The sequence below is a fragment of the Rhinopithecus roxellana genome, chromosome 1 (genome assembly GCF_007565055.1).
Source record: "Rhinopithecus roxellana isolate Shanxi Qingling chromosome 1, ASM756505v1, whole genome shotgun sequence".
NCBI lineage: Eukaryota > Metazoa > Chordata > Mammalia > Primates > Cercopithecidae > Rhinopithecus > Rhinopithecus roxellana.
The window spans coordinates 56,325,233-56,349,464 of record NC_044549.1 but is presented as its reverse complement, the minus strand read 5'-3'; the positions used below and the strand labels follow the sequence as shown (position 1 = coordinate 56,349,464).

General features: G+C 55.9%; 1 protein-coding gene across 3 annotated transcripts in view; it reads left to right on the top strand.

The window, feature by feature from the left end:
- SEMA3F (semaphorin 3F) overlaps nucleotides 1–24,232 on the top strand; it is a 34,729-nt gene that overhangs the window by 3,453 nt on the left and 7,044 nt on the right. For 2 of the 3 annotated variants that reach the window (XM_010369366.2, XM_010369373.2), the window contains exons 2-7: nucleotides 1,049–1,208; nucleotides 15,484–15,644; nucleotides 15,743–15,805; nucleotides 15,906–16,025; nucleotides 16,770–16,862; nucleotides 18,444–18,537. In XM_010369366.2, the coding sequence (XP_010367668.1) occupies nucleotides 1,097–1,208; nucleotides 15,484–15,644; nucleotides 15,743–15,805; nucleotides 15,906–16,025; nucleotides 16,770–16,862; nucleotides 18,444–18,537 (643 nt within the window). In that variant the 5' untranslated portion in view covers nucleotides 1,049–1,096. The remainder of the gene's footprint in view (nucleotides 1–1,048; nucleotides 1,209–15,483; nucleotides 15,645–15,742; nucleotides 15,806–15,905; nucleotides 16,026–16,769; nucleotides 16,863–18,443; nucleotides 18,538–24,232) is intronic. The other variant, XM_010369379.2, reaches the window with a different exon arrangement.

The following is a 24,232-nucleotide window of genomic DNA, read 5'->3' as shown; positions in this document are numbered from 1 at the left end:
GGCCTGGGGTCCTGCCTGCCATGGAAGAAGGGAGTACACAGGGTAGATCTGGGGGATGGGGCCCACGTTTTCAGTCTGGATGCCCCCACCCGCAGTGCATCCAGTTGGGGGGGATGGTAGGAGTTGGCGCTGGTTTGTGCCGGGAGGGAGCAATATGTTCTGACAACTGGTGCTGGGCTGCGTTTACCCAACAGCCAGCCTGCCTGGGGAGACAATATTTGAAAAACAGTATTGAAACTTGGACCTGCTGGGGCTGTGGGAGATTCTGAAGGGGGCAATGCCGCTGGCCCAGATCTAGCCCCAGGCCCACTGGCCATCCTGTCTTCCCTTCTTTGCCCTCTAGAGGCGGAGCTGGAAGTTTTCCCTGGCAGGAAGTCCTTCTGCCTGTCTGACCTGGGTCTCTCCTGCTTTGATTTTAGTAAAAGTGGACTCTGCCATTCTCTGCCTTTCCTTTTCTGACTGGTGCTCCCTCTCTTCCATCTTGGGCTGTCCACATGTGTTTCATTCCCCTTCATTCCCCCACTCTCTCCTGTGCCTCCCCTCTACCACAATAATCAGGTCCAGGTTTCTCTGTACTGGGAGAAGACCTGTGGCTGGAGCAAACAGGGATGCACCCCATCTGTTCCCCCATTCCTCCAGGTGGGAGGGAGAAGGAGTAACCCACTTTATTGGGCGTGGATGCAGGGGAGAAAGGAGAAAGCATGCTGGGAGCTGGAAAGAGCACTAAGATCACCTGGTTGGGCTGGGCCCTGTGAATGGAATTCAGCATGCTATGGGGGGTAGGGTTTGAGTCTCTAGCAGCCCCCATCAGTTCTGGGGACCCCAGGCTGGGGCCCATTGGTACTATCTCCCCAGACAAAGGCAGGCCAAACAACGCATATGAGGTGTGCACACAGGGGCGTTCATGGCCCCAGGCTGGGGGTGGAAGCGTGGAGGTACCCATCAACCTCTTTGTTCACCTTGGATAGAAAATGAACAAGGGAAATGTTGGTAGGGTCAGACTCCCCCGTCTGCCTCACACATTCCAATCTTTTTTTCCCCTTCCCAGGTGTCTAGAGAGTGGAGCCTGCCTCCTGGGCCCTAGGCCCCTCCCACAATGCTTGTCGCCGGTCTTCTTCTCTGGGCTTGCCTACTGACTGGGGCCTGGCCAGCCTTCCCCACCCAGGACCACTTCCCAGCCACACCCCGGGTCCGGCTCTCATTCAAAGGTAAGAAGCTGTTTTGTTCTTCCCCAGAAATCATCCTCTCTTTACAATAGCGCTTGGCTCCTCTGCACACGAGAGAGAGGGTGGGTCAGGACAAAACCAGGACAAATTGTACAGCCACATAGGTTGTGGGGGAGAAGGGGGACTAGGGAGGTGGTGACTTGCTGAGAAAGGCTGGAGAACTGACCCACTTAGACACTTAGCAAAAGAGTCCAGAGTCTGGGCATCTTCCAGAGTCAGACTGTGGGTTCCTGAGCTGGGTGGCCTGGGGTCTGTAGGGCATGTCTCTCTGTATGATAATCGGAGAGGTGGCAATGTCACTCCTTCCAAACTTGTGTCTGCTGCGGCCCCTCCTTGCCACTGCTATGCATCTGGTCCTGCCCTGAGCAGCCCTGGGGTGGAAGGTCAGGCAGTTGGGCAGACACTGGAGCCTCTGGAAGAGCAGGACCTGCTCTCTTGGGGTGTGGATGCTCGGGGAGCCTTCCTATGGTCTCCAAGTTGGAAGGGTTCCTAGAATCTGGGAGGGGACTGTTGGCTGTGACTGGCAGGGAGGCCACCGGTGGGTTCAGGCAGAGCATGTGCTACTGTTAGGGCCTGAGCTCCTGAGCTCCAGTGAGCACTTTGATGAGAAGTCACAGGGAGGTTTCATGATGGGCTGGGGTCTGCAGAGTGAGAGGCTGGTCACCCGCTCCATCACCATTGCACTTAACCCACTGGGCAGGTGCATGCACACGGTACACACATGGGTGTACAGATGGCTCACTTGAGAGCCACTTCCTCAAGGGTGTGTGTCATCTGAAGAGTCTACCCTGGGCCCAGGGTGAGGGGCAGTGGCCATGCTGGGGCCTAGGGGACCTGGGGTCATTGGGAGTTCTCAGCCTTGGCCCTCCTCTGGCCAGAGGTAACTTCATCCAGCCGCCTGCCCTGGGTGGGGTCGACTCAGCCCTGGCTGGCCAGATTTCCGGGCAGCCATATTGGGGTGAAAGGCTGTGGTGACCTTTCCTTCCTTGGGCTTGGCGGAGGCCCAGCCCCCACCTCACCATGTCCCCCAGCAGGGCCCCTCCCCTGGCCTTGTCCCACCCTGGCCCTTGACGGGAGGAGTGGGGGAGTAAGCTGCTTATCATCCCTCTTCCCAGTCACCGGCTCCTGGAATTTCTGAGGCTGTGCCTGGAAGGAGTCCCCTGCAGGGCCTGAGAAATGGGCCGAGAAGAGTTAATTTGTTTGGGCTGAAAAGCAGCCCCCTTCCCTGCCCCGGGAAGGTGAGATATTTATCTGCTGATACCTCCACCCTTCCCTGGTGGAATTCTTCAGAGCAGATTAATAAATCTTGAAGGGGCCAGTTCCCCCGACCCCCTCCCTGGCCCAGGGTCTGGCAGTGGGAGTAGAGTGTCTCCTCCCCCAATAGTGGAAGGGAGCGGTGGCTTGGTCTCCACACCCCTGGGACCTTGCGTCCACTCTGGGTGTTGTTTTTGTCGTCATGCATGCAAGCAAGCAGGAGGGGCAAGACAGAGAGAGGTCTTCCACATGCTCCTTCTAAGCCTCCCTGGACCTCCAGGGGCAAAGGCTTTTGTTCCTGTTTTCCAAAGAGAGAAACTGAGGCTCAGGCAAGGGCTGGGTCAAGGTCAGGCAAGAGGCAGAGGCAAAGCCAGAAATAGAACCCTGGTGTCCTGGCCTTGCCGGTGCCCACACTGCGTTGGGTCGATTCCCTCTCAATTAGCTCTGAAGCCGACACCCGCAGTGACTAAAAGCTGAGCTCGCTGGCAGCCAGCCTGGGTGCTGCCTGTCATGGCTGCCTGGGGTGGGGCTGCAGCATGCCTGGGGCCACCCATCCCAGGGCCCCTGTGCCTTTGCACAGGCAGGTTCCCCTGCCCTGAATGACCTTCCCTGTTCCGACCTGGCCTCGTGTCCTAATTTTGTGCTTAGATGTCACTTCCTACTGTATGGCAGGCCCTGTGCTGAGTGCTGGGGACTCTGTGGTGAACAAGATGGGGACCCAGTTGGTCAGGGCCACCTAGGAGCCCAGCACCTGCTGTGTACCAGGCCCTGTGTATCCCCACACACTGGGTGGTCTCAGCCTGGTTATGCACACATGAAGTGGCCCTCAGTGAGGAGCAGGCCCTCACCAAGTGTGTGTGGAGTGAGAATGGAGACCAACACTTCAAGAAATGGCTCCCACCATCTTCCTCCCAGGGTACACGTGGGTGGCACAGAGAAGGTTACTCTCAGAAGCACTGCTGGTCACTGTGGCTCCATGTCATAGTTATTTCATCTGTGCCTTGGATAGACACGGCAGTTGACACCCCAGGCCTCAGGAGCTCAGGCTGGGCACTCCCTGCCCTGCCCTGGGTCCTGCTGCAGTGGGGAGATGCCAGTTCCCGCCTGGGTAGGGCTGGACCCTCCAAACTGGAGGTGCTGGCATAAGGGGCCATACTGCCCAGGGTAGATAAAGGAACAAAGGCAGGAACTGGGCCAGGCTTGGGTTTGCTGCCCGCCCATCCGCCGGGGCACCCCAGCCAGGTCTAGAGCCAGGAGGGTGTGAGGGTCAAGCAGCCCAGGGTTCCCTCAGATTAGGGGCCTCCTATGGCCCAGCTTCTGGGTTTCAGCAGCACAGCCAAGATCAGGCAGAAGTGAGGGTCAAATGGAAAAGATTTCCAGGAGCAGGTGAGGGGTTTGTTCATTCCTCACTCTTGAGAGAGTGGAGCCTGGGCTGAAAGCCTGGACAGACCCTCCCTCCTTCACCCATCCATGCCTGGGCCTGGAGTCCCCTTCACCCCAGAATCACTGCCAGGTCTTAGAGAAAAAGCTCTTCCTTCCGCCACCCTGAGATGACCCAGGCTCTGGGGCACCACCTCCTTCTGTGGCAGCAGCAGGGAGGTGTGAGGGCCCTGCCAGGCCCTTTGTTCAGCCTGGGGAGTGTTTACTTTTTCCCAGGAAGCTACCCCACGACACACTGCTGCTGCCTGGGCTGGGTTTGGCCAGGGATTGGGGCCAAGAGATGCTTGGTGGGGTAGAAGGACCCTGTGATGACATGAGATGGTTGTGCTGCTAGGGAAGCTGAGGCAGGAGTAGGGAGAGGGAGCAGAAGGTCACCCTGCCAGGGGAGGTCAGGAAAGATGAACATAATCGAAATAGTAGTAGGAGCCCATGAGGATAACCAAGCAATGGTCCCTCCAAGGCCTGAGGAGGGTCTGCCTAGGTTTCCTGTGAGGAAGGAGGCTTGCGGGGGCCGAGCAGCTTCCCAGGTCACTCAGGAGCAGGACTGAGATGGAGCCTGGCTCTGCCTGATGCCTGAGTCTGTCCCAGGACTGAGAGTGGAGGGCAGAGATGGTGGTGGTGCTGGAGGCACAGACCCTTCGCATGAGCTAGGAACAAGGAAGATTCCAGTATTCTGCAGTTCTGGTTTAGCCTTCCTAGCCTTGTTTCCCAAAGAAAGGGCTGGGGTTGCATTGGGCAGGCTCCCCATGCCCTGTCTGCTGAAGCAACAGAATTGGGGTTTGCTTATTTCCAGCCTATAAATCCGGCCCTCCATCACTCCAGCCCTTCCACTGAGCAGGGTCCCTAGCAAAGCCTCTCATGTCAGAGATGGGAACATCAGGGCCTAAGAGAGGAAAGGGCTCCATTCCAGAGCAGCCTGGAGTTTGGGCCCTCTGGGCCAATGGCCCAGAACAGTGCCACTGCTCACATCATTTGCGTGTGGCATCAGAGGACCAAGGTTGTCAGGTTTGGAGATGATGAGATTAGAGATTAGGAAGGGTCACAGCCCATTGACTTCCGCTCAGGAGTTGGTGTGAGTTGAGGTGCCTCTAGCAAGCCTTGATGGGGCCTTAGCCCTCAGTCCTGGTGCAGGAGTAGGGGTAGGGCTGGAGAGCTAGAGGATCCGCTCTTGTCCCCCAGGGGCTCCTTGGCCAGCCAGAGCAAGGCATGGGTTTTGGTGGGGGAGGAGGGGGAGGAGGCCCAGGAGCTTTGAGGCCAATGTGGCACCAGGGAGCTGGGCGGGAGTCAGGAGGCTCTGGCAGCTACAGTGGGGGTTGGAGCTCACAAGCCAGGGATGGTGGGTGTTCCAGGATGATGAGGAAGGAAGACTCAAAGCATGAACTTGAGCCCAGATCCCTTGAGCCCAGATCTGGAGTTTCAGTTTTCTGGAAATGGGAGCTGCCTTACTCCTGAGAGATTTGGAAGTAGCCGCTTTGGAGTTGGGAGGTCCTGGAAGCTGCCCATCCCCCAACTGGCGAGGAATTGGTCTTTGGAGAGAATGGAGATAGGGTCCTTGTGCTTGCCTGAGAACCTGCCTGACGCCCAGCCTGGGTCAGCCAGGCCAGGGGCTGGGGCTTTCAGATGTGGCCTTCCAGATCCAGTGGAGCTTGAGATGGGACCGCCACTGGCTGGGCCTCCACAGCACAGGCCTTGTCTCTGGTTCCCTGGCATGATGCCTGCCCCTCCCTCCCTGGCTCCAGCTTCCCTTGGCACTAAGCGAGGAGCTGGTGCATGCTCAAGGAGTAAATCATGTTCCTTGGCAGCCCCCGCTGCTTCGTAATCGTAAAGAATTTAAAGAGAAACCGCCAAGATAAAAATCTCACCCCAGCCCATAAAGGCATCTTTCACCCTGCAGCTTGGGAGACAGTGAACCTCAGAGTGGGCTCTTGGCTGTCTGCACCTGTGTGTATGCACCTCCGGCCCCTTGACCCCTCCAGAGGTGCTAATAGCTCTGAAGGTGGCTTTAGGGCCATGGGTACCTGGTCCTTGACTCCTGGGAGACCTCCATCTCCTCACTCAGGAGAGTGGGGTGCTTAAATTTGGTGTAATGCAGAAGTGGTGGTGGTCGTGGTTGAGCTGGCTGGTCTTAAAGGCAAAACCCAGTTCTACCAGTGTTAGCTGTGTAAGTTCAGCCAAGAGGCTTAGCCTCTCTGAGCCCTGGTTTCTCCTGTGTAAGGTGGGAATGGCAGTGGCCCTGTGGAAGCAGCATCATGAGGGCTCAGACTGTCTTGCTTGCATCCTGGCCGCTGGTAGGCCTTGCTAGGTCAACATCATTCCGTGTTCCCACTGCCTTTTCTGGAAAATGGGAGTAAGAACAATACTGGCCTCATTGTGTTGTCAGGAGGATTAGCTGTGTGAGTATCGTCACTGTGGAAGAAATCTCAGTCACCAGGAGCGATCCTGAGGCTGGTAGGCAGGTGAGGGTAGGTCCAGGGGCATGCCCCAAGGAGTCCTGGACTACCTCACCCCTTCCTTCAGAATTCTAACTTTTGGTAAGGGAGATGGTATTTGGAAATGATTCCAGGAAGGACCCTGAGCCCTGTGGGGTGGGTAGAGTAGGGTCAGGAGGAGGAAAATTCCTACGATGGGTATCTGGGCAGGCTTCATGGAGGAGGCTGCATCTCGAGCAGGGGAGGGGAGGTTGTGGGGGAGGGAAGAACCGGAGCACAGGGAGGGTGCATGTGGTGCAGCACCTGGGGAAGAGGACAGATGCTAGATGCAGTCTTGCTTTTGGGACAAAGATGTGGAGTTATACTTTCTGTTTCTGGTGTTTAAGTTCTTTTTCCTCATGGCAGAGGTACTAAATATGTATTGTGGAAAAATTCCAGTGATATGGATGCATTTGGCGGGAGTGGTGCCTTGGAAGTAGCTCCCTAGAGACTGGCTCCAAGGCCTGGTTGGGGTGCACAGCTGGCTGCGATAACTCCTTCTGGGAATGCTGCTTCAGCTCCTGCCGTGTGTGCTAGGGGTGACCAGACCTGGGCTGCTCACTCAGGCATCTGCAGGGCTGGGCAGAAAGCATGCTTGCCTGGCTTGGCCTGGTGCTATCCTGGGAATCTGAGCCCCGCCTCAAGGAGCCCTGGGAACTTTGGAGAAGCAGGGAGGATTCCTGCTGCATTTTTCTTAGAAATAGCAAGAGGGCCTTTGCCAGAGGCCTGGATGCCAGAAGGCTATGGTCTGAATCCAAAGCCTAGCTCACGTGGGTGCCAGAGCTTGGCAGGCCTACAGCCCCCAACCCAGGCTGCTGGGCAGCCCCAGGGAGAGGGTGGAGGCCTCCTGGGCTCCAGTCCCTGACCACCAGTCCTGACCCAGCAAAGAATGGGGTCTGGGCAGTGGCTGCTGGCCTAGGATTGGGGGGCTAGCCTGTTGGGGAAGGAGCAGGGCTCATCTAGGCTGACAGGCTGGGCTGACTTCTGGCACTCTCACCGGGCTGAGGGGAGAGCACTGGCTATCTGGTGCATCTCTGCAGGGCAAAGACAGACCCAAAGCAACCGGCCCCTCCAGGGATCAGGAAGCCTCAGCTCCGGATCCCCCTTCCCCCACTCTTCTTCCTTCCTTCCTCTCCCTACTCCCCCTTGCCTCCACCCCTCCCTTTGCCACCCCTCTTGGCTTCCTACCCGGACATGCTCTTTCCTCGGACGTCTCTGTACCCAGCCAAGAGCCTTGTTCCTTCCCACTTGGGGCTCGATGCTGATGCCCTCATTTCCCCCCGGCCAGAGTTCACTGCCTCATGTATCTGCTGTTCAGCCAGCACGGTTGCCTTCTAAGGGTCATACACTACAATTGGCAGAGCAGCGAGAATTTGGGAGCCCTTTGGGCTTCTACAGCCCCAAGGCTGAGTGGGTAGCACTTCAGGGGGCCTCTCCCGGGGCTGCCTGTACTGCCATTTTTATCAGCGCTGTCCTGGCTGGGCCCAGGGCCTGTGCGGCGTGCTCACTGCCTGCCCTTGACTGGCTACCGGCTGAGTCCTGCTGAGGTCCTAACCCAGCCTCACTGCATCCTCCAAGGCTGACCCCGAGCACGCACCTGTCTGCCCTGTACCTCGGTTTCCCCATCAAAATGTTGGGGAGGGGCTAAGACTGTCTGGAACATTCTGGAAATCTCTGGCTGGGTGATGTGAAGGGGCTACAGGGACCGCAGGAATCTGAGGAAGGCCGCAGAGATGGGGGCTGGGCCCAGGACAGGGGGAGGGTCTTGACACCCACCAGCCTGTTGGTCCCATCCTGGCCTGTCTGTCTGGGTGATTTATCAGAGTAAATGAGCCATGGAGAGTTTGTTGTCTTTTGCAGTCATGGGGAGGAGGAGGTGGTGGAGGAAGGAGTGAGGGGTTTCCGGGCCAGGTCTGGAATGTGGGAGGAGGGGGTGGGTCCCCCGGGGGTCTCTGAAACTGGAGGCACTCACTGAATGGCCTTTTCACTCTCCCCACCTGAGAAATGGATCAGTGCAGCCCTCCCCTTCAGAGCAAGCCCCTCTGTCCACCCCGTTCATACTTCTTGGGGCACATTCCTGTGTGATCTGCTTGTCTGGTCACCTCCTCCCACCCCCTGCTCAGGGCCAGGTCTTGATCACAGTGTCCTTCCAAAGCTGAGCCGGAGCCCTGACTTGCCCGGCTGGTGAATGCCCAAATGTGTTCTCACAGGCAACCATGCACGCTGTTAAGTTCCAAGTGGGACGTCTAGGCCTCTGAAACTACTAGCCCAGGCCTAGGATGGTCAGGTGCATGGGACCATGGCGAAGGCAGGGTTCAGTGGAGGTGCTGAGGCCAGAGAGCCCCCATCTTTTGGGACAGTAGGTCAGAAGTCATTGGGTGTCCTTCGGGGATGAGGCATGGACCCCTAGTTCTGGGCTAGCGAGTCAGGGAGTGATCCTGCTGCTCCATCACTTCCGGCTTTTCCTGGTTTGAGGCTGAGCTGTGCCCTCAGCCTATCCTGTCCTGGGCGGAGTAGGTGAGCGCTGGGGCGGAACGGGCGTGGGAACAGCATGCCTGGACCTGCTGGCCCCAGCCCCCTGCCCCCAGCCTTCAGTCACTGAAATGGGAGGGAAGTATACAGTGGCGTTTTGGCCCAGCTGGGCTCTTACCCCTGTATGGTGTTTACTGAACAGCTGGGATGTTTACAGCAGCCCTTGCAAAGGAGCCCCTTGTTCCAGGGGATTTCCCATCTTGAGGGTCCCTCTGGGGCTCTTCTGACCTCACCAACTCCCTGCACCCCTGGGATAGATGTGTCAGGGATGCAGAGACCATAACCATCTCCACCCTTGCCACAGCCAGTGGCGTCTGTCCCCTTGGCCTCTGGCCTTGGGGTCCCTCTGCCCTGGAGGAGCCAACATTTCCCACTGCATTTCCTAGAGTGGCAGCTCTAGGTGGTGAAATACGGTAACTGGGTCCCCAGTTCAGACATTTAAATTAAATTCAGTCAGAGCGATTATTGAATAAAAACATGCGGAGTCATTTACATGTTAATTATGTTGAATGGACTACTAGACCATAATTAGTTGCTAATTGGGTGAGAGTGGCTGTAATTGGTTTTGTTGGCACCGACCTGGCTCACCTACCTGGGGGGAAGTGGGGGTTGGTGTGGGTGGCTCCTGGAGAGGCCCTCTGGGTCTCCAATCTGGAAAGCCTGGCTAGAGATGGTATGGGGGCGCAGATCTCGAGGGGCTTAGGGTCAGAGGAACCTGGAACCTCTCCCTGGGGAGGGTGCAACTGGGGTCTGGCTTCTAGGGTTCCCATCCAGAGCATGGGGGAAAAAGGGGGAACTGAGGGAGCTACCCCAGATCAGGCTCCCCTGCCCAACCCCATGTGGGACCTGGGCTTGAACAAATAGTAAGTGCCCAAGAGTGGGTCTGTGAGAGCACAAGGCAGGTGTCACTTGGGTGTATCTCTGCACATGCTGGGCCCTGGGTTGGCCTGATCAGGGTGTCATTGGGGTGTAAGTGGGTGTGCCAAGCAGGGGGAAGGTACGTGCAAAGGCATCTGGGCCTCTCTGCCCTCCCCACTTAGCTTGGCTGGGGTTCCCGGGGTTGTAGGTCTGTGGCCATGGGCTGAGGCCTTCCGGCTGGCCGCTCATTAAAAGAGGATTAGGCTGAGAGCCAGGGGGCCAGCCCAGTCCCCAGGCCTTCCTCTGGGGCTCCTCACAGCTTTGGGGGAGTGATAAAAGGGCTGGGGCCACCCCTTCCTGGATCCTGTGGGAGTATCCAGTAGGAACCACCTGGGCCCTGCCATGCCTCTTGCTGCCACTGCTACCATAGCCTTGGCTACCTCAGTTTCCCTCCTCAGAAGGTCAGGAGGTCTGTCTTTCTGGTGGATGAAACACTGACAAAGACCCAGGCCTGGGCCTCCCCTTGGCCCCCAGTCCCATCTCTCTTCAGCTCGGGGATTAGGGCTGTACTGGCTCACTAGAGGTCAAAGGTCTGAGCTAGGCTGCAGGGATCTGTCTATCACCCCCAGTCCCCATCACTGCTGGGGGAGGTGATGCTGTCAGTCAGGGCCTGCTGCTTTGTGGGGCTATAACCAAGGGGGCGGGCTGCCCACCTTTGCTCCAAGACGCCTTTTTTTCAGCAGCCCATGCCTCATTGGACACAGACCTGATGTCCTGGAGACCAGCAGCAAGGGGTAGGGGCTGCCCACTTGGGGTCTTCGGGTAAGGGCTATGGACACGCCTCCTCAGTGCCTGTCCTCGCCTGCCCCCACCTTTAAAGTAAGGCGTCACCAGCTGCTTCCCAGAGATGAGGGACCAGGGGTCCCCCAGGACCCAGCCCCCTGTGCCCTAAGAAGGTCCCGCCTCTGGACCTGCGCCAGGCTGCTTTGGGCCAGGACCCCAAGTGCTTGACGGCCACGAGAGAGTCCTGGAGGCCAGGAACGGCTGCGGAAATGAGGTGTCTGATGCCAGAAAAGGCTCTTCCTTCCCCATGACGGGAAAATCTTTCCCGGATGTCACCCCTCCCAACCTGTGCCCAGCCTGGGTGAGAGTATGGGGGTGGGGAGCCCTTCCCAGGAGACAGCACCCAGGCACACCACCCTTCCTTCCCCTAAGGTCAAAGCTTATCCAGGCTGGAGTCCTGATCCCCACAGAACCCTTGATCGTGCCCAGCCCCTCCCTCAACGTTGCCATGGCATTCGAGGAGGCATGGTGCTCCTGCTGCCAGAGCCGGGCCTGGGACAGGTGGAGCAGATGTGGGGACTGGCCTGAGGATATGACCGACTGGGTCTGCATCAGTCCTGCCCCCCACTGATGCCACCTCAGGTCCCAGGTTCCTTTGTTCCTTCTGTCCCAAGTCCCTGTCCCTTAAGGGAGCTGGGGCCTGGTAGGATCTGGCCCCTGCTGACGGCAGGTTTTGGAGGAGGATACACAGGGCTACTTGCCCACCCCCTGCTCTGACCCAGGCTTCTTGGAGGAATGAAGGCTCCCAGTTCCTTTGCCTCATGGTGGAGTGGGGAGCAGAGGACAGGACACCAGTTTTGCCTCTCACCCTGTGACCTGGGGTGAGTACCACTCTCCTTTGGGCCTCAGTCTTCCTGTCTGCAGCTGGGAGTACAGGGCTGTCACAGGGCCCCTTGTTTCAATTTTCACCTACAGTCTGGCATGAGTGGGATAAGAAGTCCAGCTGTGGGTTGAGAAGGCTGGAACTGTATACATTCTTTGCTCTGGGACCCGGGGAAGTTCCCACCCCTCTCCACCTTGGTTCCCCTCTGGTAGTCTGGGTTTGGATGAATGATTTGGGATTTAGCTCTATTCCTGTAGGTTGCGGTTGGGGTAGGGACACCCTGGAGTTGGGAAGGCTGGAGCTGAGTCCACAGGAGGCCCCTTCCTGCTTTATAGCCCTCTCTGCTCCCCAGTCTAGCACTAGGAAATGGGGTAGCTGGGGTGGGAATGGGGGTGAATGTCCTACAAAAGGTAGTGACACCTGGAAGCCTGCTTCCTTGGGGAAGGACTTGGGACCCCATCCCACTCTACTTTCCCTGAAAGGCAGACACCCATGAAGGATGGTTTGGGGGAAGACCCGAGGCATGCCAGGCTGTGAGCCTCTCTCTGAGATCAGAACGGGGTCACTGATCCTCAGGGTCACTTTGAGTGTCAGTACCAGGAGGGCCTGAGAGATGGTATAGATTGGAGAATGAGGGTCAGAGAGCGAGAGTGCCCCCAACTCAGGTCATGAAGCTCACCCAGAAACTCAAGCCACAGCCAAGGATCCCTGACCCTGGGTCCCACCCCTTCCCCACCATGCACGGCCTCCTGGGGTTCCCCTCTCCCCCCACTCTGTTTTCACAGTGATCAAAGCATCACATCCTGTGACACCAGAGCCACTGACGCCATATCCCGTGGCCACTGGGAGGGGTCCTGCAGGTCCTGAGTCATGTGCCCTGTCCATAGGGAGCGAGTCACCTTCCGGCACTGGCCCTCCTGGCAAGCAGTCTCTACCACCAGGACTGGCTTCCCCTGGGCCTCCCCCTCCTTCAGCCATGGACCTGGGTGGGAATCCCACCCCCAAGCACTCTGGCATCCTTCCCTGTGCCCTTGGTATTGTGAGCACAGGGCTTTGTGCACAGCGGGTGTTTGATAACTGAGCAAGGGGCTCCCTCCACCCCCACCTCCACTAAGGGCCAGACTGGGGGCAGGAGGCAGAGAGGGTCGAGGCTAATCTCTTGCCCCTAAGCTGGGACTCAGTTTCCTCATCCTCTGAGTGTTCTCTACGGCCTTTCTCACAGAGGGAGCTGGAGCCTGGGAGTGCTGGGGCTTTGCGAGAGGGTGGGGGACTCAGACTTGGGCCTTGGGCTCTGCAAGTCATGGTGCAGGGTTGAGATTGTAGAGGCCCAAGGCTGGGCAGGATTGGAGCGGGGGGATTATGGCTGATTGGGTTCCTAGGGGCTTGATGGCTGAAGCTTCCCCTTACCCGGAGTGCCTGTGTCTGAAGGCACCCACTTAAGCCTGTACCCCCTCCCCCTGCCATTGCCCCCAAAGTGCCCCCTAGCCCAGGGGACAGGTAAGGGCACGACCGAGCCATGCCCCCAGCCAGGGTATAAATAACCCCTGGCGGGCTGTCCCAGCCTGGGGGGCCTCCACTGGCAGCCCCACTTCCTCTCTGGCCACTTCCCAGCCCTGGGGGTGGGGGAATGTTTACTTTCCTGTTGTTACTGTGGGTGAGTGGCCAGGCGGCAGACTCCGTGTGGCCCAACAACAGGTGCAGGACAGGTGCCCAGGCCGCCCTGCCCAGGACTTCAGAGGCGCCGCCGGACAGGCCGGCGAGGCCATCGCCAGGCAGGATCGGTCCTTTGATCCCTCGGCGTCCCTGCATCCCAGTGGTTGACCAAGGTCATCACCTGCATTCCCTTGTCACCGCATTGTCAGGGCCAGGCAGGGCAAGGCCTTTCCTTACCCGCTAGTTTCTCAGAGTGAGGTCCTGGGACCAGACATGGGCTCTGGGTCAGCTGGTGGAACCCTCTGACCCCAGCCCACCTCTGCCCCACCTTCAGGCTGTGTCTAGGGCCTCAGATCCTAGCTGTTCTCCCCCCTCCAGGTGCCTTGGGGCCTGGCCCAGGCCTCTCCCTTGACTGCCCCACCTGTGAAATGGGTTACCAGCTGGGGAGGGGAGATGAGACATGTGTGACCCCCTTGGTGAGTGCCTCATGTGTAGCAAGACATGTGTGCGCCGTGTGCATGCCTGTGCCATGTGTATATACGCGTGCGCTCTTCTCTGTGCTGCTATCTTAAGCCCCCTTTGCGTGTGAATATTCATCATCCTCATTACAATGTTCCCTCTTCTACTGAGCTAAAGATAGCTGGGGGTGGGTGGAGAAGGGGCTTGCCAAGGGGACCCCTCGGCTCTCCCTCCCCTTGGAGGCAGGTTCCCAAGCTTCTAGGAGTCCTTTGTCTGTCATTGGCTGAGCCCCCTCTTGTCCTTCATCCTTAGGAAGGACTTTTCCCCAGCATCCTGGAGTTGGAGGGCCAAGGCTGCTGGACTCATGTAAAAAGGAAACTAGAGGACCCAGTTGAACCCTGACCCCAGGGTTGTAGCACCAGGGAGAGAGCCTCTTTCTCAGAAATGACTGTCCTGGGCCAGGCGCTGTGGCTCAAGCCTATAATCCCAGCACTTTGGGAGGCCGAGACGGGCGGATCACGAGGTCAGGAGATCGAGACCATCCTGGCTAACACTGTGAAACCCCGTCTCTACTAAAAATACAAAAAACTAGCCGGGCGAGGTGGCGGGCGCTTGTAGTCCCAGCTACTCGGGAGGCTGAGGCAGGAGAATGGCGTCAACCCGGGAGGCGGAGCTTGCAGTGAGCTGAGATCCAGCCACTGCAGTCCAGCCTGGGCGACAGAGCGAGACTCCGTCTCAAAAAAAAAAAAAAAAAAAAAAAAAAGAAATGACTGTCCTGGATCATTCAAAGTGGCCTGAGAGTAGTTCCACCATTAGCAGCCTTGTAGGATCTGGGGGAAGCTGGGGTCTGTAGGGCAGTACGTCCAGCAGGGCTTTCTGGTCTCCTGGCTAACCTGCTTCAGACCAAGTGAGGACCTTGCTGTGCACCAGCTGTGCCCTTTGCCTGGTGGGCAGCCAGAGTAAGAACAGGGCATCCAGGCTCCATGCCAGAGTCTGCGGGCTGTCCCAGATATACCCGGCCACACCCCTATCTGCTCATTAACCCTTTTAAGCCCCTGTGTGAAGCTGGCCCCACCCTGAGCGTGGGAGCATTAACCCCCACCTGAGCAAAAACTCTTTGATGCTGTTGCGTACCCTGGCCTGCACCCACCACCCTTTCTTTGGGTTCCAGAGACTAGCTAGGGCTGTCTATGAATCAGGGGTTTAGCTTTGAGTGTGGTGCCTTCCCTGGCCTGCCTACCTGTCCCACTTTGTCCTCCCAGTCTGTCAGGGACTGAAGACGGAGCTGAGAAGGATTCAGGAAGGGAAGCTGGAGGTTTAAGACCACTGTGTGAGCTGGGCACAGTGGCTCATACCTGTAATCCCAGCACTTTGGGAGGCTGAGGTGGGTGAATCACGAGGTCAGGAGTTCAAGACCAGCCTGACCAACATGGTGAAACCCCATGTCTACTAAAAATACAAAAATTAGCCAGGCGTGGTGGGGTGCGCCTGTGATCTCAACTACTCAGGAGGCTGGGGCAAGAGAATCGCTTGAACCCGGGAGGCGAAAGTTGCAGTGAGCCGAGATTGTGCCATCGCACTCCAGCCTGGGCGACAGAGTGAGACTCCGTCTCAAAAAACAAACAAACAAAAAATAAGCTGGGTATGGTGGCTGACACCCGTAATCCCAGCTACTTGGGAAGCTGAGACAGGAGAATCGCTTGAACCCAGCAGATGGAGGTTGCAGTGAGCCGCAGTCTCGCTACTATACCGTGGCCTGGGCAACAGAGTGAGACTTGATCTCATAAAAAGAAAAAAAAAAAAAAAGACCACTGTGTGGTGGGAGTCCTGAGGGGAACCTCAGGGCCTCAGTCTCCCCTTTGTCAGAGGGGGTATGGCTGGATGGTGTTCTGAAGGTCCTAATTGGTGCCCTGCCCTCCACCTGCAGAGTTGAAGGCCACAGGCACTGCCCACTTCTTCAACTTCCTGCTCAACACAACCGACTACCGAATCTTGCTCAAGGATGAGGACCACGACCGCATGTATGTGGGCAGCAAGGACTACGTGCTGTCCCTGGACCTGCACGACATCAACCGCGAGCCCCTCATTGTAAGGGCTGACCCTGATGTGGGACGTGGGGTGGGCATGGAGCCCCAGGGCTCAGGGCATGTCCAGAAGACTGCACCCTCTGACCCCCTTCTCTGCAGATACACTGGGCAGCCTCCCCACAGCGCATTGAGGAATGCGTGCTCTCAGGCAAGGATGGCAACGTGAGTTTGGTGGGATCCACAGGTGGGAAGGGGGGCAGGTGACTCCAGTGAGGGGGCAGGCCTGGCCAGGGCACCTATGCAGCCTTCCCTCTGGCCCCAGGGCGAGTGTGGGAACTTCGTCAGGCTCATCCAGCCCTGGAACCGAACACATCTGTATGTGTGCGGGACAGGTGCCTACAACCCCATGTGCACCTATGTGAACCGTGGACGCCGTGCCCAGGTAAGCCCCAGCCACCCTGGCCCTGTGTTTCCCCCACTGGTGGCTGCATCCCAGGGTCCTGATGGGAGGAGGGGCTTCAGCTGCAGCCCTGCCACTTCCAAGCCTTGTGATCTTGGGTGAGTGATTTCTTTCACCTCACTGAGCCTCAGTTTCTTCACTTGAAAATGGGGCTAACCGCTGCCTTTCTCACAGGTTGGTGCGAGGAGGAGGCAGTGAGCTAAAGCTCCCAAAGCTCCTAGCACTGTGCCTGGCACGTAGTAAGCACTTGCTCCATATGTGGCAACAGCTCTCTTGACTATGCCTGTGGACCCTGCCCCCACGGCTGAGTCAGAGGGCCTGGTGGGGGCCTTGCAACAGGAGACTGGACACCTGGGTCAGCTTCTACCATGTGGCCTGGGGGAGAGCTGCCTTCTTCCCCCAGGGCCGGGGTTGTGGGGAGCTGCCCCTTCCCCAGCTCTGCCCCTTCTTGCCTGCTTCCACCCTTTTCCATTTCCATGTGGGCATGTGTGTGAGCTGATGTGAACTTGTAGGGCATGTGTGAGAGTGACTGGATCTGAGGGGCACCTGTGTGTGCAGGAGTGTGCCAAGCCTGTGTGTATGTATGTGCACACGCATAGACGTGCTCTGGGGTCCCACGTGTTCGCGTGTGTTCCTGGCCTGTGTGGTGTTAGAGGCTGGCAGCCCGAGCCCGCTCCCCCAGCCCCTGCCACCCTCAGCTCTAACCCCTGTTCCTCATCTTCTCAGGTCACACCATGGACCCAGACGCAGGCGGTCAGAGGTCGCGGCAGCAGAGCCACAGATGGTGCCCTCCGCCCGACGCCCACAGCCCCACGCCAGGTGGGCCTCATCCCTCCAGGCCTTTGCCAGGCAGCACTGCCTCTGAGCGGAACTCACCCTGGGGCTGCACCTGAGGCCAGCCTCCCTAGGGCCTCCCCTCTACCTCTGTGCCCACACACTGTCCCCACCCCTTCCCCTGAAGTGCCCTCAGGCTCAGAAGGCATGCCCAGCTGGACTCATGTGAGCCTCAGTGTGACCCCTACAGGCAAGAAATAATGAAGCCGCCAGGTGGGGAAGACAGGAGCCCTGGGGACAGCCATGCCTTAGCCCTCAGCACGCATGTGTGTAGACACACAAGAGCACACAACAGTGTGGATGTGGGCCCTCCTCACTCAGCACCCAGAGTAGAAAGTGGCACATGAGTGCAGTCTGACACCTTACTCCCAAGTGTCCGTGCCCCATGCCTCCCATGGGTCATCTGTGGACACAGGTGTCCTGCACACTCACGTGCTTGGGGTGCTCTTCTCCCGGGTGGTATCTGTCCGTTAGTCATGACCTGGGTCTGGTCTGGGAGAGCTGGGGCTGGGCAGGGGCGGGCAGGGGGGCATGGGCTGCCGGCGAATGACAGAGCATGTTTGTGGTGGAGAGTGCAGAAATGCAGGATCATGTGGATTCTGTGTGTGTGTGTCCATAGTGTGAGCAGGGGGTTCCGTGTGCTGGCAGTGATATGTTCAGAGCTGTGTATGCACCCCTGTGTGTGCAGTAAGACATGTGTGCAGAGTGTAACTGGACGTAGGCCTGTGTGCACCTTCCCATCGCCATCCTGCCACCTGCTGCCACCTCCTCCTGCGTCTGTTCCTCTCTCCTTGCCCCTTTCCCTCCCTCTGCCTGGCTTTCTCTTGTGGCCTATGTGCTCACCCCATCCTAGTGCCTTTTCCAGCCTTTCTTCTAGCATCTTCCAGGCTGGGCTGGGAGGCATGGGGGGGCTTTGTGAATTCCATGTGGTCTGGGCTGGACTCCTTGACTCCTGGCTCCCTGGGGAGACGTGGAGCCTGGGGGCTCTGCTGAGGGGCAGGAGAAAGGTCATGGCCCATGGGTCCATCCTGAGGACTACAGGTAGGACACAAAGCCTGAGGATACAGTAACCTTAGAGCTCTCTGGCCTGGACAGACCTGATGGCAAAGGGCAGGACCCCAGGCCCTTAACCAGTCACTCCTACCCTGGCCAGGTCTGCAACTCCTTCTTGACCCAAGACAGGCAGCCACAGCAAAGAGCTGTGCCTCTGTAGTCCAGGGGGTCTTGGCCAATGTCTTTGTGAGCCAGTTGGCATGGAGGGGCTTCAGCCCCTACAAGCCCACTCCATGTCCATCGCATAGCCCCCAAGGCAGGGCCCCTTGAGACTTGATCCCCAGGTCTTCCCTAAGACCTGGGACTAGGAAGCACCTTCCTTGGAGCCCACAGCATGGCTCTGCCCTGGGAGACCTGGCTGGATGGAGTTTAAGGCCAAGGAGCTCTGGGGAGTGTAGGGGGTGGGCTCAGGATATGCCTGGGGGCTCATTCTCACCCTGGAAGCCTGGTGACCTTACACTTCCTGGCTGAGGGACTGGCCTGCATCATGCTGAACCCCGCTCTACCTTGCAGGATTACATCTTCTACTTGGAGCCTGAGCGACTCGAGTCAGGGAAGGGCAAGTGTCCATATGATCCCAAGCTGGACACAGCATCGGCCCTCATCAGTGAGTGCCCCCCAACCCCGCTCTACAGTCTCAATGTGTGGCCTCTGTCCCTGGAGATGGGGAATGGCACCAACACTTACCCAAGGGCAGAGACCGTGACTAGGCTGTCCCTGAACTCCCCAGAAGGCCCCACCTAGCAAGGGGGAGAGGGTGCAGGCCAGACCCCATTGTGAGTCAAGGGCAGAGACTGGGTGGTAGAAGCCTCCGCCTGACCCCTTTGGATGCCAGGTCCTACCTTGAAACACAACGTGGTCCATGCAAAGTCCAGAACCCTCCTGACCACAGGCTTCCTAGAAGAGAATATAAGCCGAGTGCATATCGGGGCTGGTCTGAGAGGCAGTCCCAAAGCATGTTCTTGATGTGTCTGAGAGGCTGGGAGAGCCCTGTAGGGAAGCACCAACGGAGAGTTCTGGCCCTGTGATCAGACGAGGAGAGCATGTTTCTGGTCTGGGTAGGTGTCTGGGAGAGTTGGGGGCTGTTCTCTGAGTAGGGGTCCTGCTTGGGGTCTCAGGAGCAGCTGCTGCCCCTAACTGCAGGTTGGATGAACCCACCAGTGACCCTGGCTCATGCATGCTGTCTGTTTTCTGATTATTCAACAGTCTGCCTCTCAGAGCAGCTGTTGGGCACTGTGCCGCCTCCAAGCCTGGGAAAGGCCCTGGGGTCAAGGGGCAGACATTATCCTCCCGCTCTTGGCAAGTGAGAAGGTCCTGATGGCAGAGCCCAAATCAGTCTGATGAGGAAAGACAGGGCCTGCCCTGGGGGAGCCTCAGATGTGATATGTTAGAAGCAGGTATATTATTAAATTTTCAGGAATTTTTTGAGCCAGTTGTTAAAGACAACTATTATTAAAAGTTAAGGCCAGGCTCAGTGACTCACACCTATAATCCCAGCACTTTGGGAGGCTGAGGCGGGTGTATCATTTGAGGTCAAGAGTTCAAGACCAGCCTGGACAACATGGTGAAACCCTGTCTCTACTAAAAAATACAAAAAAAAAAAATTTTTTAATTACGTAAGTTTACAATTAAACATTAAAACAAAGGTAACAACAATAAAAAGTAACAAACACTCAAAACTAGCTGGATGCAGTGGCTCACACCTGTAATTCCAGCACTTTGGGAGATGGAGGCAGGCGGATCACCTGAGATCAAGAGGTTGAGACCAGCCTGGCCAACATGGTGAAACCTTGTCTCTACTAAAAATACAAAAATTAGCCAGACATGGTGGTGGGTGCCTGTAATCCCAGCTACAAGGGAGGCTGAGGCAGGAGAATCACTTGAGCCCGGGAGGTGGAGGTTGCAGTGAGCTGAGATCGCGCCACTGCACTCCAGCCTTGGCAACAGAGAGACTCCATTGCAAAAGAAAAAAAGACTTGAAAATTGAAATTGGTCTATGGGCTACAGAATGGATGTTGTGTTAGCAGGCATGAAAACAACATTTGTCTCCTTGCGCACCTCCATCAGAGCTCTGATGGAGACCAAGTGCATTGTCAATGAGCAGCAATATTTTGAAAGGAATCTTTTTTTCTGAGCAGTGGGTCTTAACAGTGGGTTTAAAATATTCAGAAAGCCAGCCAGGCATGGTGGCTCACGCCTGTAATCCTAGGACTTTGGGAGGCCAAGGTGGGTGGATCACTTGAGGTCAGGAGTTCGAGACCAGGCTGGCCATCATGGGTGAAACTCTGTCTCTACTAAAAATACAAAAATTAGCCAGGTGTGGTGGTGTGCACCTGTAATCCCAGCTACTTGGGAGGCTGAGGCAGAAGAATAGGTTGAACCTGGGAGGTGGAGGTTGCAGTGAGCCAAGATAACTCCACTGTCCTCCAGCCTGGGCAACTGAGTGAGACTCCGTCTCAAAAAAAAAAAAGAAAGAAAAATCGGTAAACCATGCTGTAAGTAAATGTGCTGTCATTCAGGCTTTATTGTTATTTATAGAGCTCAGGCAGAATAGATTTCGCATAATTCTTTTTTTTTTTTTTTTGAGATAGAGTCTCTCTCTGTCACCCAGGTTGGAGTGCAGTGGCGCGATTTCAGCTCACTGCAAGTTCTGCCTCTGGGGTTCACGCCATTCTTCTGCTTCAGCCTTCCGAGTAACTGGAACTACAGGCACCCGCCACCACGCCCAGCTAATTTTTTGTATTTTTAGTAGAGATGGGGTTTCACCGTGTTAGCCAGGATGGTCTCAATCTCCTGACCTCGTGATCCACCCGCCTCTGCCTCCCGAAGTGCTGGGATTACGGGCGTGAGCCACCACACCTGCCCCCATTTCGCATAATTCTTAAGGGCCCTAGGGTTCTTGGAATAGTAAATGAACATTGGCTTCAACTTAAAGCTACTAGCTGCATTAGCCCCTAATAAGAGAGTCCACCTGTCGTTTGAAGCTTTGAAGCCAGGAATTGACTTCTTGATAGCCATGAAAATCCGAGATGGCAGCTTCTTCCAAGAGAAGGCTGTTTCTTTCTTTTCTTTTTTCTTTTTTTTTTTTTTTTTTTTTTTTGAGATGGAGCCTTGCCCTGTTGCCCAGGCTGGAGTGCAGTGGCACCATCTCGGCTCGCCACAACCCCTGCCTCCTAGGTTCAAGCGATTCTCCTGCCTCAGCCTCTCAAGTAGCTGGGATTACAGGCACATGCCACCATGCCCGGCTTATTTTTGTATTATTAGTAGAGACAGGGTCTTGCCATGTTGACCAGGCTGGTCTCGAACTCCTGACCTGAAGTGATCCTCCCACCTCTGCCTCCCAAAGTGCTGGGATTAGAGGTGTGAGCCACTGGCCCTGGCCAGAAGGCTGTTTTATCTACATTGAAAATCGTGTTTAGTGTAGCCCCCTTCATCCATAATCTTATCTAAATCTTCTGGAAAACTTGCTGCAGCTTTTCCATCAGCACTTGCTACTTCACCTTGCATGTTTATGTTTTGGAGATGGCTGCTTTCCTTAAACCTCATGAACCAGCCTCTGCTGGTTTCAAACCTTTCTTCTCCAGCTTCCTCTCTTCTCTCAGCCTTCACAGAATTGAAGACAGTTAGGGCTTTGCTCTGGATTAGACTTTGGCTTAAAGGAATGTTGTGGCTCGTTTGATCTTCCACGTAAACCAGTAAAACTTTCACCATATCGGTGATAAGGCTGTTTCACTTTCTTATCATTTGTGTGTTTACTGGAATAGCCCTTCTAATTTCCTTCAAGAACTTTTCCTTTGCATTCACAACTTGGCTAACTGTTTGGTGCTGGCAGCCTAGTTTTGGACCTATCTCAGCTTTCAACATGCTTTCCACACTAAGCTTAATCATTTCTAGCTTTTATTTATTATTTTTTTTTTTAACAGAGTTAACACTCTGTCCCCCAGGCTGGAGTGAAGTGGCATGATCTCAGCTCACTGCAACCTCCACCCCCCAACTCCACACCCCCCGGTTCAAGTGATTTTCCTGCCGCAGCCTCCCAAGTAGCTGGGATTATAGGTGCCCACTACCACTCCTGCTAATTTTTATATTTTTAGTAGAGACGGGTTTTGCCATGTTGGCCAGGCTGGTCTCCTGACCTCAAGTGATCCACCTGCCTCAGCCTCCCAAAGTGCTAGGATTACAGGCGTGAGCCACTGCACTTGGCTCATTTCTAGCTTTTGACTTAAAGTGAGAGATGTATGACTCTTCCTTTCCCTTGAACGCTTAGAGGCCATTGTGGAATTATTAATTGATCTAATTTTAATATTGCTGTGTCCCAGAGAATAGAGAGGCCCAAGAAGAGGGAGAGAGAGAGATGGGGGAATGGCCAGTAAGTGGAGCAGTCAGAACACACACAATATTTATCAATTAAGTTCACTGTTTTATATGGGTGAGGTTCACAGTGCCCCAAAATAATTGGAATAGTAACATCAAAGATCACTGATCACAGATCACCATAACAGATAGTTTGAAATATTGCAAGAATTACCAAAATGTAGGCCAGGCACGGTGGCTCATGTCTGTAATCCTAGCACTTTGGGAGGCCATGGCGGGTGGATCACCTGAGGTCAAGAGTTTGAGACCAGCCTGGCCAACATGGCGAAATCCCATCTCTACTAAAAATACAAAAATTAGCCAGATGTAGTGGTGGGCACCTGTAGTCCCAGCTACTTGGGAGGCTGAGGCAAGAGAATTGCTTGAGCCTGGGAGGAGGAGGTTGTAGTAAGCCAAGATGGTGCCACTGCACCCTAGCCTGGGTGACAGAGCAAGACTCCGTCTCAGAAAAAAATAAAGAAGAAGAATTACCAAAATGTGACACAGAGACACAAAGTAAGCATATCCTGTTGAAAAAATGGTGCTAACAGACTTGCTTGACACAGGGTTGCCACAAACCTTCCTTCTACAAAAAATGCAGTATTTGCAGTGCACAAAGCCCAGTAAACTGAGGTGTGCGTATGCTTCCTAATTCTTTTTTTTTTTTTTTGAGACGGAGTCTCGCTTTGTCGCCCAGGCTGGAGTGCTGTGGCCAGATCTCAGCTCACTGCAAGCTCCGCCTCCCGGGTTCACGCCATTCTCCTGCCTCAGCCTCCCGAGTAGCTGGGACTACAGGCGCCCGCCACCTCGCCCGGCTAATTTTTCATATTTTTTAGTAGAGACGGGGTTTCACCGTGTTAGCCAGGATGGTCTCGATCTCCTGACCTCGTGATCCGCCCGTCTCGGCCTCCCAAAGTGCTGGGATTACAGGCTTGAGCCACCGCGCCCGGCGCTTCCTAATTCTTTCACTACGCTTTATTGTTAGCTATGCTCCTTTTTGTTTTTGTGTGTGTTTTTTTTGTTTGTTTGTTTTTGTTTTTTGAGACGGTTGTCTCACTCTGTCACCAGGCTGGAGTGTGGTGGTGTGATCTTGGCTCACTGCAACTTCCGCCTCCCGGGTTTAAGCGATCCTCCTGCCTCAGCCTCCCGAGTACCTGGGACTACATGCGTGCACCATCACGCTCAGCTAATTTTTTTTTTTTTTTTTTGAGACAGAGTCTCGCTGTGTCGCCCAGGCTGGAGTGCAGTGGTGGGATCTCAGCTCACTGCAAGCTCCGCCTCCCGGGTTTACGCCAGTCTCCTGCCTCAGGTTCCTGAGTAGCTGGGACTACAGGCGCCCCCGCCACCTTGCCCGGCTAGTTTTTTTTTTTGTATTTTTTAGTAGAGATGGAGTTTCACCATGGTCTCGATCTCCTGACCTTGTGATCCGCCCTCCTCAGCCTCCCAAAGTGCTGGGATTACAGGCGTGAGCCACTGCGCCCGGCCCACACTCAGCTAATTTTTTTATATTTTTAGTAGAAACGGGGTTTCACCACATTGGCCAGGATGGTCTTGATCTCTTTGACCTCATGATCCACCTGCCTTAGCCTCCCAAAGTGCTAGAATTACAGGCATAAGCCACCATGCGCGGCCTCTTCTTTTTTTTTTTTTAAGATGGAGTCTTGCTGTGTTGCCCAGGCTAGAGTGCAGTGGCGTGATCTTGGCTCACTGCAACCTCCCCCTCCCTGGTTCAAGCAATTCTCCTGCCTCAGCCTCCCAAGTAGCTGGGATTACAGGCACCCGCCACCACGCCCAGCTATTTTTTATGTTTTAGTATAGGTAGGGTTTCACCATCTTGGCCAGGCTGGTCTCCAACTCCTGACGTCAAATGATCCACCCACCTGGGCCCTCCAAAGTGCTGGGATTATAGGCATGAGCCACTGCACCTGGCGTATTAGCTATGCTCTTGA